We start from the raw sequence: 17224 nt of genomic DNA on the forward strand, positions 1-17224 counted from the left end.
CAATAATACAATTGTATTGTCATTTTGTTGCAGTAGTGTATTCTTGCTATCTTTTTTTTTTATTATTCAATGTTGTGATATAATTTTAGGGCAATATCGACCACCCCCCTACTGTGGGCAGCATTTTGTGAGCACTATTAAAATACTAGAGTATGACCAACACAAACTGTGCAGCAACAGATTCAGAGCTTCTGTCTACATGGAAGAAGCTAAGTAGGAGTGTCCTTGGACTTGGACAGTGAGTGTTTAAAAACTCCAGCAGCACTGCTGTGTCTGATAATCATCATACCAGAACAAACAACACACACCAACACTAACTTATTCACCACCACTATGCCAATCAGTGTCACTGCATTGCTGAGAATAACGACCCTCCATTCAAATATTAATAATAGTTGCTCTGTGGTTGTTCTGTGCGGAGCCTTACCATTGAAGAACAGGGAGAAAAGAGGACAATAACATATGAAGTGCTCCTTAATGATCACAAGGAGGTGGACGTAAAGTAATGTTAGGTTTGATTGGTATAAATATGAACAGTTGTTAATGTTGGAACATTTACCAACACTATCCTTAAACCATGATAACAGTGATGATGATGATGACGATGATGATGATGATAATTATGGTGAATAATAATAAAAAGTAAAATATATTGCATGAGTGGCCAAGTTGAGTGGCAGCCGAGCACCTGGCCACGCAGGCTCAGCGAAAGGTCTTGGAGCAGCAGCATATGAAGAAGGTGCCATCAGCAAGCTTTCCCTCTCTGACAGGGAAATTGTCTCCCAAACGATTACAGCTGGGCCAATTTATCACGTCTATGAATAATTCACACGGCTGCGTTTGAGCTTTTTGTTTTTTTTTTCTCTGCCTGCGCTGGACGCTTGAGAAGCCGTGCACGGAAGGAATCTGTAAAACAGCCGTTGGATTTAATGGTGGGAACATAAACGCGTCGGCCCGGCGCCGGGCGCTTCCACCAGCCTCCCTGAGTGCTGGCTGCCAGGTGCATCTCATTAAAAGCCCTGCCACTCCTGCCTGAGTGACGGCCCTGATAATGCCCTCTCCCTCTTTCCCTCTCTATATCTCTCCCTCTTTCTCTTTCTCTCTTGTTGTCTGTCTCTGGCACTCCAAACAGCGGCGGCCACGGACAGCTCTGCAGCTGAGCTAAAGGCAGCGTCGTCTCCTCTAACAGGTGTATCATTCACATTCACTTCTGCATGGTTTGCATATGGAGCGACCAAGCAGAGATTTCCTAAATGCGTCAGGGCTTCTGCTGAGAGCCGCTGTGCTGCAGTGTTAAGTCATTTAATCCAGGCAACTCGAGCTAGCGCACACACACACACAACCGGTGACATCCTGAGCATGTAGGAGACATGACAAAAATGAAAATGAAAACAATAAATGAATAAATACATGAAAATGCGCTCCTTACTTCAGCTCTCGTAAACAACTGCCACACTCGTCTCGTTTCCTCCGCTCGGAGCCCTGCTCCTATTGGCCGTGCCGTATCTACTGGAGCCGGGCCCGTGTTATTGTGCACCAATCCCAAAAAAACTGCCACACAAAAGGGCTCAAACACCACACAAAAGGGATTAGAGCTAGCGCTTTGATGGTGAGATTCTGCCCCTGGCAAGACAACTCCGAGGTGTCTATCAAATGAAAGGGCCGTAAACAGCAACACTAACATGGAACACGTCGTTCCACCAGAGATAAAGGCAGAAGTATACAGTTCAAGCCACCAATTTGCTGAGATGTCTGCTTCCATTTTCTAAGCCTATGCCTCAATGATGGGAAACAGACCAAAAAAGAAAAAGAAGCAGGAGGAGGAGGAGGAGGCTATTAAATAAACAAGCTGTTGGAATAGCCGGGTTGTGAAAGAGTCAGACAGGCTGGGAATGGAGGGACGTTTCTTGTTTTATTTTTAATAAACACCTTGAGGCTTCTGAAGTGGGACTACTTCAGCACGTCCCATCTCAACCTGACCACTGAAGACTCTCTGAAGAACTGCCCTGCCCGCCACTCAACATTCAAGGACTATATATATATATATATAACGAAAAAACTGACAAACACTCTTCTTAACTCTTCTCAACCGTGATTGGCCAGCTCAGAGAATGTTTTCCGACAGGGCTGCCGGTGGCAGGGTGACACAGCTGGTGATGAGTCACGGGAACAGTGAAGTTTATAAGCGCTCCGGCGCAGACGGCTACCTGAACGGGCGGGAGCCGGATGGCCGATAACTCATCAGCCTGTCTGCAGGGCCTCTGAATCACTTTTTAACGCGCCTCTCTCTCTCTCTCCTCTGTGGAAGCTCGGCAAATTCGCCGCGATTTGTAGGAGTAATTGTTTTCGATCAGAGCTCCCGCGCTCCACTTCCAGTACGACTTCTCCCCCCTCGCCTCTCCACCTGGCCTTCCATGACAGCTTGTCTGTCAGCGGGGAGCGCGGTGGCTAAATTAGTGCTGAAAGAATCTGCTCACAGCGGGACCGCCAGTGTGTGGATCGGATTTACAGAGTTTGTGACACTCGTGTTTGAATGATGCGATCATGGAATTTGTGAGGAATAGAAAATTACCTAACATAACCAAAGTTTCTGAGCATCCAAAGGTTTGCAGTCGCTGTTTTAAATGAAAGATTTTTACTGTTTACCCAATACCAAAGAGTTGCAACATTTACACTCTCCTGTGAGTCCAATTACCGCCATATTTACAAATATACCACTATAATCGGGAGATCGCTGGTTCGAATCCCGGTCATGCAGCTCGCCATCAGATGCTGCAAGTGCCCTGGTAGAAAAGCACAATGGGCTTTGCCCTCTCTCTCTGGGTGTGTAGATGGCGCTCTCTCCTCTCATCACTCTAAAGGTTGATGTCGCTCAGCACAAGGCGTCTGTGAGCTGATGTATCAGAACCGAGTCGCTGCGTTTTCCTGCAAACGCACTGTGATGCTACTCATCAACAGCAGTTCATAAAGAGGTGGTGGTTGACTTCATATATATGGGAGGAGGCATTCTGCTAGTCTTCACTCTCCTGGTGTTGTAGTATCACCAGTGTTGGGAGATATACAGCTGAATAGCAGCTTAATCAGGAGAAAATGGGAGAAAAAAATATCCAAAAATAATTAAGTTGAAACAGAAGCACATTGAGCTTAAAACATTCTGTTTAATTAAGGGCAGTGAGTTTGCAAACTGATCTGTCCTAGTCTACAACTTCTCAAACTATTTGCATTAAAATGCATTTGAATACACTAAATGGACACTAAAAGTATTGGAACGCTATGAAATTAAAAATGTAATTAAAACAATCTTATCCTGCTTTTGTTGGAGTAACTGTTTGTACTGTCCAGAAGAGGCTTTTGGAGCATTTCTGTAAGGATTGAAATGTTTTCTGCGACAAGAGCATTAGTGCAGTGAGGATATTGGATGATCATCTCCTTACCTCATCCCCAACTCCGCAACTCATCCCAAAAGTACTAGATGGAGCACCATCATTCCAGAGAACATACAATTCCACTGCTCCACAGCTAGACTACACCTGGCATTAAGGCACAGTTTCAATTGTTTAATGTCCATCTTTATATTTAAATGTAGTTATAAATGAGTTTAAATGTAATAATAGAAATCATTTAAAACATTCAGGTCAGCTCATTTGTCAGTGGCTCTGTACCAACTGTGTAGGGCTTATCCACATTTGCAATTTTCTAAGATAACACTGTATGATGCTTGATTATTGTGTTCCTAATGTATCAACGCATCAAAATCGAAATATTCTATTCTATTTTTGAACACCAAGACAATTTAATTTATGAATATTTTAAAATTGCAAGCAGCAATTTTTCAGAAGTTGTCTTATCCCATAGTTTGAATACCAATTATAATTATAATTGATTAATGAATTTATTTAATTACATATTATTTTGCAGACGGCTTTATTACTAACTGTATGTCCTTTCTTTGAAGCTTTAATGTATCTTCAATTGTGTAACATTTCTAAATGATCTACACTGTGTAATATATTATTCAAAATAGTATCGACAGTTCCTATTAGAACACTAGTGTTTGTGTGTGAGAGAGAGAGAAAGACAGAAAGAGATGCTGTATGTGAGTAGAAACAAATGTACAACAGGAACTAGTACTGTGTCCCATGACTTTTGCCATGTCGCATGAAGGCTAAAGAACGATACACTGATCTGCAGGATATGTGTGTGAGGTCTCTGTATTGAATGTGGATGTGATTTCTTTCAGGGTTGGTTGTGTGTTCACATGGACAATTCTAGCCAGATGCTGCTGGTCACAATCATTAACCTCCAACTGCTTTGTTCACTGTAGGTGGTAATGCCTTCTGAGTTGGACGCCCAAACATTTTTTTTTTCATGTATCTGACTCTCAATATCAGGCCTTGCTCGCCTCGCCTCGCCATGATCACACTGGGCTCGTCGAGGGAAAACTTGATCACATGATCAGTGTAAAGCTATCCCATGATGCCATGACGTACAGTATCAGTGTATTGACAATGTTCCCTTATTACTAATCAACCCATACTCTCTCTATTGACTCACGAGTGCAGAACTGCAGTAACATTTCTGCTACAAGAGAAACACAACAAGAGTTCTGAGAGGTGTCTGAGGGAGGGATGGAGAGATGGAATAATGGCAGAAAATCAGCTGGAACCACTAAAATCCCACTGTTCTACTCCTCCTCTCTGGCTCTGCAACGGCCATAGACTCATTTTCACCAGACAAATCACTCACTCCTTCCAATCAGGCCTGCCCATAGCCAGGTGACAGACGCCTCACTCCAAGAGGAGGAAGACAGCGTGAGCGAGAGAGCGAGAGCGAGTGAGAGATAGAGAGAGAGAGAGGGGGGGGGGGGGGGGGGGAGAGAAAGATGGAGCACTGTACGGTGCCAGAAGAACTCGCCCACCCTCCAGGGCTGAGATCACTAACATTTCCCCCACTCGCACCTGAGCCACAGGCAACATCCGCTCTGCCTCTTAGCTCTGATAATCAACTCCTGTCCTCCACATGGAGACGGGGCGGGAGAAACACACGCACACACATAACAAGAGCGCACCGGTGTGAGCCCAACACGACTCCAACAACCTCTTCCTTCATAGCGCACTGTTCCCTCCATCCATCCACACCAGCTTGACTCAGGAACAAAAGAATAAATCTAGACTTTTCATCTCACGCCACATGTAATCCATCCGCTTAGGCATGTTTGATGCCGGAGCTTGTTTGGTTCTCAGCTGAAGAAACAACAACAACAGTGTTTCTTTTGTGAAAAAATATCTGACGATGTTTTAAGTATTATGATATTTATGCAGAAATATAGAACTTTCTAAAGGGTTCACAAACTTTCAAGGACCTCTGTACAGCCAACCGCCGATGAAATACGATGAATAACAGGGGAGGAAAGCGCAGCTCCCCAGCTCTGATACATCAGCTAACAGAGGCCTGTGCTGACTAACATCCCTATAGGAGTGGTGAGGAGAGAGTGCTCTCTCTCAGACTCCGGCTGCTGATGCAAGCAGCATGATCTGTGATTCCGACTACAGACATTTCTCTCTTACAAAAACAAAGAAAATGAATCCTATTACAGAAAGTTCTACAAAATAAGCACTATATCCACTTTGCAATTAAAAAGAAAGCAATGCAATGTTTTTAAATCCACAGCATGACAATATTTTCACTCTCCAAGTGTGACAAGGTAGTAGCTTTCAACTTTCAATTTTCCATTTCTAAAATGGTTATAGGTCTTCATACGGACAGGTTCCTGACCTCGCACACATGCCAATCAATTTAAAATGTCAGTATGAATGAATGTTCCTCTTTTCCCCCTTCACTTCACAGTGTTAATATAGCCAACAAGTAACAGTTTTTTTTTCAGTTAGAGTTGTTCAAACTAGAAGTAGCTTTCTGGCACTTTAATCTAAAATGCACTAATTAAAACAATAAACACCAAAACGACAAATTACATCGTTATTAGCTGCAGCAGACTGAAAGCATGTATTGTTTAAAAAGCAAGTCAGAAACTGTCAGAATGCCAATTAAAAAGACGGTTTTGACCAAACAATTAGACACATTTTGATAAGCGTGTGTGATGATTCAGTTTGCACAGTACTAAATTCACAGCTATAATTACTATTTTTCTATATATAAAGCCTCATTTCTCCAGTGCAAAAGTACTTTTTTAAAACATCTTTTTTAATACACTTGAAGTATATTGTAAATGTACTGCTTAGAGGATTGTTGCACATATTGTGTACACCTTAATGCTACTTGAGCAAAAATACACTGAAGTGTACATTAAGCAGTGTTTACTACCGTATAATTTTAAGCATATTGCTTAAAAATAATTTTTTTTTTACAAAATAACCTTTTTTTTTTTTTTTTTACAAAATACACTATTTTACATACAGAAAAAGTATGTTTAATGTGTATTTTCATGAAGTATATGAAATAAAAAATGCACTTTTACTATTCTTTAGCTAATCAGAACATATTTTAAATGCTCTTAAGTATACTTCTTTTTTTACTAGAGTAAAGATGACACATAAAAATGACTTTTGCCTATTTAAATCTTTCTAAAAGTTTCAAAAATGTTTTTGCCCAGTTGGTGACGTTTAGTAACCACTTGGTTACTGGTTACTTACTAATATAATATTATATATTTTACATTTTTACTTCTATTGGAAATCATCTGTACATGGATTAAAATAATTTTACATTTCACTTTACACCGGGTATATTTATTTTACTGAACAGAGCTGTAGAAGTGCTTAGTCATGTTTAACAGATGTTAATAAAAACAATTATTGGCTAATCATGGTTTATATTTACAACTTCTACATGTAAGCTAAATTCCAACAAACACGCACATATATATATATATATATATATATATATATATATATATATATATATATATATATATATATATATATACCGTATATATATATATATATATATATATATGCAAAAATAGAAAATACACTTTTACTATTCTTTAGCTAATTAGAACATATTTTAAATGCTCTTAAGTATACTTTCTTTTCACAAGAATAAAGATGACACATAAAAAATTACTTTTGCCTATTTAAATCTTTCAAAGTTCCAAAAATGTTTTTGCCCAGTTGGTGACGTTTGGGTCAAGCAACAGCCCAGCTAACAGAGAACGTTAAGCAATGTTTTAAACAGGTTTCAGAAAGTTTAGCTTGTTCTGAAAACATTTAACAAAATAGTTTGCATCATAATATTATTAGAAATTTCTTACACAACGTTCCCAGAGAGATGAATGCTAACATTGTGGAAATGTTAGAAGTCAAATTTCCAAATCTAAAAATTAAAATAGTGACATAATTGTTGCAGCAATGTTAGCAGAGCATTCAAAACGTTAAATAAAATCATTTAAAGGACATCAAGAAAACTTGACAGAATGAATGTTTGAACAACATTAGCTATAACATACTGAAGTCATTCTATTGACTAAAAATTGTTAGCTGAGAGTGACCTTCGCGTCAAATAATTCTGATTGTGCTACTTAAGGTCATTTATTGTGCATTTTTAGGTGTATTTTATGTGATTATTTTTTTTTTCCTTCTGTAGATTTTTATGGATGGCTTGATATTTGCTTCCAGAATTTGCTGCTATTTAATTGAATTTATTTGTCCCTCTTCCAGTTAAATGTCCCTCATACTACTGACTGCAACACTTAACACAGTCTTAACAGATGCAGCAGTTTTCTTTTTGTGAAAAAGTCCTGTGCTGATTGTGGTCAGAAGTTCATTGATCCACAAGACTTGTTTCCAAAATGCATCAGACTTTTTTTTTTTTTTTTTTGACGTTTTAGCATGAAGAGGTCACATTTGTCTGGGTGTTGCTGAGCAGCAGCAGCAGTAGTATTAGTAGTAGAGAGAACATCACCACTCGAGCATCTGCTTTACAGTCAAGTGGGGCTTTGATGTACATTTTTAACAATCTCTCTGAAAGTGTTCTTGGTGTTCCAGACAGCAGCTTCACATTCTCTTACTGACTTCTCCTTCTTCAACTATTCAGTGATTAGAGTGTCAGAAAGCTGCTGCTTAGAAGCTGATGGCTGATGATTATTGTTGAGACAATGTTTGAAAAGTCAGAGTATTTTTTAAAGCAGCATCTTTAGCTTTGCCTAATGATGAGTGTAAAGCCAGAGTCATAGCCTTAACAACCCAATTAAAGTCTGAGACTTTCGTAATACTTACTACTCCAAACTTTTTAATTGTGATTTTCCACCTTTTTACTTTTAACTAAACAAAAATCTTAAAGTTTCATCCTTAACTGTCTGTCTTTTAGAGATCAACTCATATTCTACTTACATACAGTTGCACAGTTTGGTGCCCGATCTACTGCATGGCAATGTATACAGTGGCTTGCAATAGTATTTATACCCCTTGAACTTTTCCACATTTGGTCACCTCACAACCACAAACTTAAATGTATTCTATTGAGATTTTAAGTGACAGACAAACACAAAGAAAAGTATTGCATGAGTGTGAAGTGGAACGAAAATGATACATGGTTTTCAAAAATTTTAATCAAATAAAAATCTAAAAAAGTATTTAGCCCATGTACTCTAAAACCCCTAAATAAAAAATCCAGTGCTCTCAACTGCCTTCAGAAATCACTGAATATGTTAATAGAGTCCAGCTGTGTGTAGTTTAGTCTCAGTATCAATACAGCTGTTCTATATATTGACCTCAGTGGTTTGTTAGAGAACACTAGTGAACAAACAGCATCATGAAGACCAAGCAACTCACCAGACAGATCAAAGATAAAGTTGTGTAGAAGTCGTTTAAAGCAATAAAAGGTTATAAAAAACATGTCCCAAGCTTTGAGCATCCCAAGAAGCACTGTACAATCCATTGTCCAAAAATAGAAAAAAGTATTCTACACTAGCAAACCTACCAAGACATAATTGTCCACCCAAACTGACAGATCAAGCAAGGAGAGCACTGCTCAGAGAAGCAGCCAAGAGGCCCATGGTCACTCTGGAGGAGCTGCAGAAATCCACAACTCAGATGGGAGAATCTGTATACAGGACAACTATCATAACGAATATGGCCTTTATGGAAGAGTGGAAGAAGAAATCCATTGTTGAAAGAAACATATTAATTGTTGTTTGCAGTTACAGCAAACACTTGGAAGAAGGTTCTGTGGTCAGATGAGGCCAATGTTACTTTCTGGCCTAAATGCACAGCATTATATGGGGAGGAAAAGTAAGACTGTGCATCATCCTGAACACACTGCCCCCACTGTGAAACATGGTGGTGGCAGCATCATGCTGAAGAGATGCTTTTCTTCAGCAGAGACAGAGAAGCTTGTCAGAGTTGATGGAAAGATGGATGGAGATAAATACAGGGCAATCCTGGAAGAAAACCTGTTGGAGGCTGCAAAAGACTTAAAACTGGGACGAAGATTCCCCTTCCAGCAAGACAACGACCCTAAACACACAACGCTACAGAGCTACAGTGGAATGGTTCAAGGTTTAAATCAAAGAATATTCATGTGTTAGAATGATCCAGTCTTAAATAGCATTGAGCTTCCTGTAGAGAGACATGAAAACTGCTGTTCACAGACGCTCTCCATCCATCGTGGCTGAGATTGAGCTGTTTTATAAAGAAGAATGGGCAAAAATCTCAGTCTCTGGATGTGTAAAGCTGGTAGAGACAAACCCCTAAAGCACTTACAGCTGTAATTACAGCAAATGGTGGCTCTACTAAGCATCAAATACTTTTGCATGTCACACTTTTCAGATTTTTATTATTTGATAAAAAAAATAAAAACCATGTATCATTTTCGTACCACTTCACACTTATGCAATACTTTGTCTTTGTTTATCTCTCAGTTAATATCTCAATGAAATACAAATGAGCTTGTGGTTGTAAGGTGACAAAATGTGGAAAAGTTTAAGGGGTATGGAAACTTTTGCAAGCCACTGTAAAGGCACACAATATTTGTATAATTTCATTGAAATGAACTGAACTCGCTCACCAATCATAGGCGACTCTATGAAGCTCCAGGTGTTGGTCTGAGGGACGTAAGACTGCAGGACTCCAGCCGATCGTCCAGCTTCATTCACCCCTCCGAACACGTACACCTTCCCCCCGCACACAGTGGCTGCTGCTGAGTGGACAGGCTTGGGCAGTGGAGACACTGTCTCCCACTGGTTAGTGATGGTGTCATATCTGCAGAGGAAGAAGAGAGGAAATGAGGAAGTTAGTAGTAATGCCAGCTCCATGCTATTCTTACCCCCTCGCCGTGCGGCGGGGCCGGATCAAGGAGCAGACATTGTCTTTATACTGATCTTCATTATTGGAAAAATGGAGCCGACACGGTGTCGACGGTCTCGCTTATTAGGACCACAATGAAAGAGAATTCCCGCGGCTGCCGTAGCGCTCTCCGCTGCCGTGCCCTGATCGTTCCTGGTGGAAAGTTCCTGTGAGCTAATATCAGAGCTTGTGGGCCGCTCATCAGAGGACACCACAGAGAGCCATCCAAATGGAGAGCTCATCCACATGACCATTGTTTTCAGGATCTGCAATCAGGGCTCCTTTGAATCACTTCAGAAGAGCTCCTAATGACTCTCAGAGACTAGGAGATCACTCACACCTAACACTCGTAACTAAACTCATTAATCTGCTGAACAAAGGACACCACTCAACACAACACTGCCATTACCAACTGTCTACAACTGATACGTAAACGTATACAGACTGTGTTTATTTTGTTGTATATATTATAAAATGTGGGGGAAAGAGCCAACCCTCTAGATCTAAAACATTAGTTTTAACACAGCAATGTCCTGCTGACAGAATGAATGAACCACATACGTGCAAACAGGGGTGGATTTTACCACCAAGCAAACCACACAATTGCTTGGGGCCCCAGGGATCAGGGAGCCCCCTGCTGGCCAAAAGGTTGTCAAAAAAAAAAAAAAAAACCCTGGAATGCATCATTTCCTTTTTGTTCGACATCGAAGAGACACTGCACACACACGTTAAGCTAGGCGAGGTAGACTTAGAAAGCCTATCATTGTTCCTTAAGGCGAAAGAAGCTTCTTCTCCTTAAAACTGATAAAAATTTCCGTAGAGTCCGTAGGTCATTAAACATGGAGAACATTATCAATGCGTTGCTGAAACTAAAACCAGGATGGTTCAATTCTGAGAGCATGAAGAGTATGAAGACTGAAAATAGTGCAAGGTGAGTCAATATTGCATTTTGATATACAAAAAAATCTGTTTGATTAGGGCCACCGAAAAAAAAAAAAAACATTGCTTGGGGCCCCAGAACATCCAAATCCGCCCCAGCATGCAATCATCATAACGTGTGTTTTTTTACTGAGTAAAGCTACTTTACCTGAGCGGCATTATTTACTGTAGGTTGTGTTACAGTTACTAGTGCACTAAAAGTATTAGAAACAAACTTACTTTAGATTGATTGACTGATTGATTGATTGACTGATTGATTGATCGATTGATTGATTGAATTTGTTTAATGATTTAAAAGTACATACACGAAACAACAAGCATTAGACTCTTCAAATCACTGAGGATTAAATCACAATAAAGCACTTAGGCTTATTAAGTTGGAAACTGTACTGAATTAAGTTGCTTGTGCTTTCTGAAGTGATTATTTGTACAGTTTTTGTGCAGACATTTTTTAGCTTAGACATTTCCTCATAGGATTCCATTTAAAAATGCCTCTACAGATCACATTTTTTTAGATAAAACCATAAAAACCAGTAAAGATATTTCAGATGATATTTAGTACTCTCAATGTCTCCACTAACTTTATGCTATTTCTAGAGAACCATCTTCTTAAAACCTGTTTAGAACTCTGTCTAATGGGCTATTTTTAATCTTAAGAGGGTATATATTTCAAAGCACAGCTGCAGAATGACATTTTTTTCCCAGTTCATGGATCTGAAATGAGTTCCCGGTGAGTACATGGATGTAGTTTTAAGATAATCCTTAACAGATTGTTTTGAGCTTTTCGTTCGTTACTTGTTCTTAAATTTTAAATATAACCAATATAACAGGAGTTAGTTGTGAGTTAGTAGTCAAAATGAGGTTGCTGTTGAGAGATCCCGCCAATATCTGTAAGGTAGGTCTATCCAAAAAAGCAGCTTTTCTAGCAAAAAATTCTTGTTTTTTTTTATTTACATTAGCATAAAAGGGCTCGCGGCATCATACTCTCATCTGATTGAGAACCATAAAAATCACTTCTGAGTTTCTTAACACTGGCATTTGTTGTGACAATCTCACTGTCTACTTTTACTGTTAGCTCTGAATATTTACCCAGCTTTATATAAGACCCAAAAACTTTTATAAACATTGGCAGCATTGAAAGCAATAAAACGTAGGAAACAGAAACACAGTGAGGTGATCCCACTCAATGCAAGCTAAGCAAGGATCCCAAACACTATTCTTTGAGCTGTGAACAGTGTTTTTTTTTTTTTTTTTTTTTTTTTTTATGTGATTATATGCATATATTAAAGGTACAACAGTATTTAAATTGATTTTTTTATTCATTTATTTAGTTGTATCTCTGGTATTTCTGATTAACTGAACAACCCCCTTGCATTTACGTATATCTGTCTGTTATCTCTGTTATCTGCTTAGAGATTTTATAGGTAGTATAAAAATAAGAGAATCCTGGATGTTGTTCATAAGTTCGCAGTGCTATTCAGTTTTTTTTTATACTGGACCATTCATCATTACATTGTGACACAGTATAATGAAATGTCATCAGTGTAATCCCACATGTGTCATCACACGTATCAGCAGAGAGCCGGCGAATGTCTTCAGCAGCAGTGATCAGCAGCGTACGACTATCTGAGCTCATTCATGTGCTTCTGAGCAGGTGAGTGAGCGTGAACGTTGTCAGCCAGCATGCAGAATAATGTCCCCTCTAATAGCTGCTGAGAGGAATGTCAAAATAAACTCCAAGTTTAAGAAGGAGGCTTAATCCCGCTGTGTCTTAATGGAGAGAGCCAACAAGCTTTAGCAGCGGTGGATTACATAAAAACCTAATGAAGAAACTGGATGAGAGCATGGAGCACAATGATGAGGCAAATGTAATCAATTACGCAGCACAGACTTGTTCATAAATAAATTCTCAAATTGCTTTTGCCAGTGTGGAAATTTGCAGGTGATGAAAAATGGGAGAGGAATATGAAGCAGTATCTGAGAAAGAAGCGGCAGGAGGTGGAGGAACATTAGGAGAAAAAAAAAAAAAGCTTCTGTGTTTACGAGCAAATCGCGACAAAATGTGGCCATTTGGTAAAATGAAAGAATAATGAAGAGAGATGTGGAACAGCATCTGATTTAACCACTATTTCCTGGGATTTATTAAAGTGCCCTAATCTAGTTTGCCATCAATGTCTTGACAGCAGAGTCCAGGGCCATAAAAGCTTTTACTAATTTCCTGGTTGTTGTGTAGATCCTACAGCACTTCTACAGTGGAAAAGTACAGTTCTATTTTGTTCACTATCAGATCAAATAAGGACTTAAACTAAATTCATGGTACCTTCCACACGATAGAGATTCCCTGTACCTGAAGAAGCAAAACAGCCCCAGAGCATGACTGACCCACCACCATGCTTCACAGTAGGCAAGGTGTTGATGTATTGTATAAGCCTTGTTCTTCCTTCTTCAGACATATTGCTGAACCATAGGCCCAAGTTTCAATTTTGCCTCATTGCTCCAGAGAACAGTATCCCAAAACCTTTGTTTGTGGTTTATCCACATTGTTTTTGGCATACGGAGTTGACTTTGGAGTCAGCAGGGTGCCCTTTATTGTCTGGCCCGTAATTTCAGCACCTCCCTCTGACAAGTCCTGTAGCAGTTCCTCAGGTTCCAGATACCTGAGAGCAATTGCTGCTTGTTATGATTCTGTTCACATCTACAGGTGCTTTAAATGCCTGATTGCAAACATCTGATTAAAACTTCTCTTCTTGAGAGTAGTGATTGTGAACAAGACAAAAAATAAAATTGTTAAACTTACTAAGACACTTACTAAAACAATCAGAATCGTTTTGAACACAACTATAAGTGAACTTTTGCTTCAGTGTCTGGTGTGACACTCTTTTGCAGCAATAACTGCAACTAACCAACTGGCTTGGAGGAATTTTAGCCTATTTGTTTATACAGAACAGCTTCAACTCTGTATCAAAAGCATTAGCTAATGTGAGAGAGGCCTTCAGTTGCTTAGAAGTTACACTGGGGTACTTTGTGGCCTCGCTGACGATTACACACCTTGCTCTTGGAGTGATTCGTGTTGGTTGACCACTCCTGGGGAGGGTAACCATGCTCTTGATTTTCCTCCATTTGTTCACAATCTGTCTGAATGTGAAAAGAGTCAAAACTCTTTAGAGATGGTTTTGAAAACCTTTTCTAGCTTGTTGAGCACCAATAACTCTTTTTCTGAGGTCCTCAGAAATCTCCTTAGTTCGTGCCATGATAAATTTCCACAGACATTTGTTATAAAGAGCAGACTTTGATAAATTCCTGTTCTTCCACCCACTCACACCTGATTGTCTTCTCATTGACTGAAAACACCTGACTCTTATTTCACCTTCAAATGAACTGATATTCCTAGAGGTTCACTTACTTTTGTCACTCACAAATTTTTGGATTATTTTGGATAATTTTCCTCAATAAATAAATGACCAAATATAATATTTGTGGCACATTTGTTCAGTTGAGATCTCTTTATCTACTTTTATCTACTTAGTGAAAATCTAATTATGTTTTAGCTCATTTTTATTCAGAAATATAGACATTTTTAAAGGGTTCACAAACTTTCAAGCACTACTGTATAAATACTGTTCAACTAAGCCAAAGGCAGTCAGCTAAATGACGCAGTGCTAACACAGGTTAGCTCACAGTTCATGGTTAGCAGCAGAGCAGGAAGAAGAGGAAAAGGGATCATATGATGATATCAATACAGCATCTGATATCAGAGCTGATGAGATCCTGCAGGATGAGTGTTGCAGAGCACGTGGTGTGAGATGTATGCTATGCGATGCTATCATTGCCGGCGTGCCGTAATTAAGAGAGCTACTGTACTGTGACCCAGATTCACCTCCTTCCTTCCTTCCCCCTCTCCTCTCCTCCCCTGCCCTCCCCTTCTAGACACAATTTAATCACACTCAGGGAGCTGGAGGGAAGTGTGTGATTGGCCGCTTTGATAACCCATGGGGTACTGGGAGAAGATGAGCTCCACTGGAGGAAGGGAAGGTGTGCACTGTGATATATATATATATATACCTAAAGTTGGGAAAATGCACCGGTGCATCCAGAAGCATCAATATAAAGTTTGCGCTTCTGGAATGGTAGAAATCATATTGAAATATTATTCAATAAGGTGTGCACTTGGATATTTTTAAATGTAACAAAAAAAAAGCAGATTTACTGGTATTACTGTTTCTGTTTAGCTTTTAATTACACTTCAGAAGATCTAAAACATTAATATTTAATTAATCATTCTACTACATCTTGTCAGGTTTGGAGCAGGTATGAGACACGAAGGAGGACGCAAATGCGAGTTAATATTTATTATAGAAAATACCAACAAACCAACGAAACAAATGAAACATAAAGAAAATATGGGAGAGGAAAAAAAAAAAACTTAACAAAGGAAACACGAAACCTGACTAACGCTGATGAGGGAGACAGGAATGAAAGAAACTATTTCTACACACAGAAGGGGACAGGAAACAGTAAACACCTAAGGACAAGTAACAAGGGGGCGGAGCTACAATTAAACAGGTAAGCACACAGATGGGAGCACGTGGAGGAACACTGGACTGGGGCGGAGCTACAAACGAACACAGAAAGAGCAAATTAGACGTGAGACATCTACTGTACTGCCTCTTTAGTACAAATTAAATTATGGTACATTGTTAAAAGCAATTTCTGAAAAAAAAAAAAAATATATATATATATATATATATTAACTTGGAACATAACTTTATTTAGCAGGTCAAAACAATGCCTAACTTTCTAACATTAAGGCAATCTCCACAAAGGATGTTCCCATTAGTATCAAAAGTGTTTGATACTAATAATTTTTCATTATTTTTCAATATTCAAAGGTATATTTAAGATAACACACTACTTTTGTTGGAGTAACTGTCTCTACTGTCCAGGGAACTCTTTCTACTAGATTTTGTGGCACTGCTGTGAGAATTTGAGTGTTAGTGAAGTTCCCATCCCTCCATACATTCCAACAGTATAGGATGGAGCACCATCATTCCAGAGAGCACATCTCCACATCTCCACTGCTCCATAGCTCAATACTTGGGATCTTATATGAACAAATAAAGAACAATAAAAATAAGACATAAAGATGTTTTTTATTGGTGTTTTTTTTCCCCTGTGGTTGCATTGACACACTTCTTCCTGACTCAAGTTTTTTTTTTCATGTAGGAAAGGGGAAAAACATGCTGCCTTTTCCAGGGAAAGTAAATGAAGCATGTCTAGTGCTGTTTGTCCACCTCTGCTTAAGAAAAACTTAAGCTTTTAACTCAAGTAAAAGTGTAAAAGGACTTATTCCAAAACTACTTAAAGTAATGTAAAGGGAAAAAGCTTAGAACGCACCACAGGGTCCTATAATGCACTACCCCCTCTCCACAAAACACATTTTTCCCAAAACTACAATGACTGTAATGTTATATTAAAATGTTAATCTTGAGTCTCTGTTACGGATCATCTTCATACTAGACTACATACTGTACGTCTCCTATGTTCTTGCTGGAGTTATGTGAATGTGGTGTGTGCAGGTGTGATGGATCGCGTATAAACCAATAGGCTGTCAGAATGGCGTAGTTTATACTTATTAGGATAGTGTTTTTTTATGATGAGAAGACAGAATGAAAACAAGCTGAAATTAAATAGGAGTAACGAGACTATTTTCAAAATGTAAGGAGTAGAAAATTCAGATAATTGTGTACAAATATAAGGAGTAGACGTAAAAAGTAGAAAGTAATCCAGTAAAGTAGAGATTGCCAACATTTCTACTTAAATAAGGTAAAGAAGTATTTGTACTTAATTACTTGACACCTCTGATTATAACTTCTATTACTTAAAGCGAGTGTACAGTTTACTTACACCTCGTCAATCCTGGGATCAGCATCATCTGACCAGAAGCTCAGACGCAATTGAAAAATGTGTAAAAGTGCATGTTAGAC

At 39.0% G+C, this 17224-nt stretch overlaps 1 protein-coding gene across 2 annotated transcripts in view; it reads right to left on the minus strand.

The window, feature by feature from the left end:
• LOC103024968 (kelch-like protein 29) overlaps positions 1–17224 on the minus strand; it is a 323277-nt gene that overhangs the window by 5170 nt on the left and 300883 nt on the right. For both annotated transcript variants that reach the window (XM_007229706.3, XM_049482708.1), the window contains one exon: positions 10024–10217. In XM_007229706.3, the coding sequence (XP_007229768.2) occupies positions 10024–10217 (194 nt within the window). The remainder of the gene's footprint in view (positions 1–10023; positions 10218–17224) is intronic.

The sequence above is a fragment of the Astyanax mexicanus genome, chromosome 1, assembly GCF_023375975.1.
Source record: "Astyanax mexicanus isolate ESR-SI-001 chromosome 1, AstMex3_surface, whole genome shotgun sequence".
NCBI classification, from domain to species: Eukaryota; Metazoa; Chordata; class Actinopteri; order Characiformes; family Acestrorhamphidae; genus Astyanax; species Astyanax mexicanus.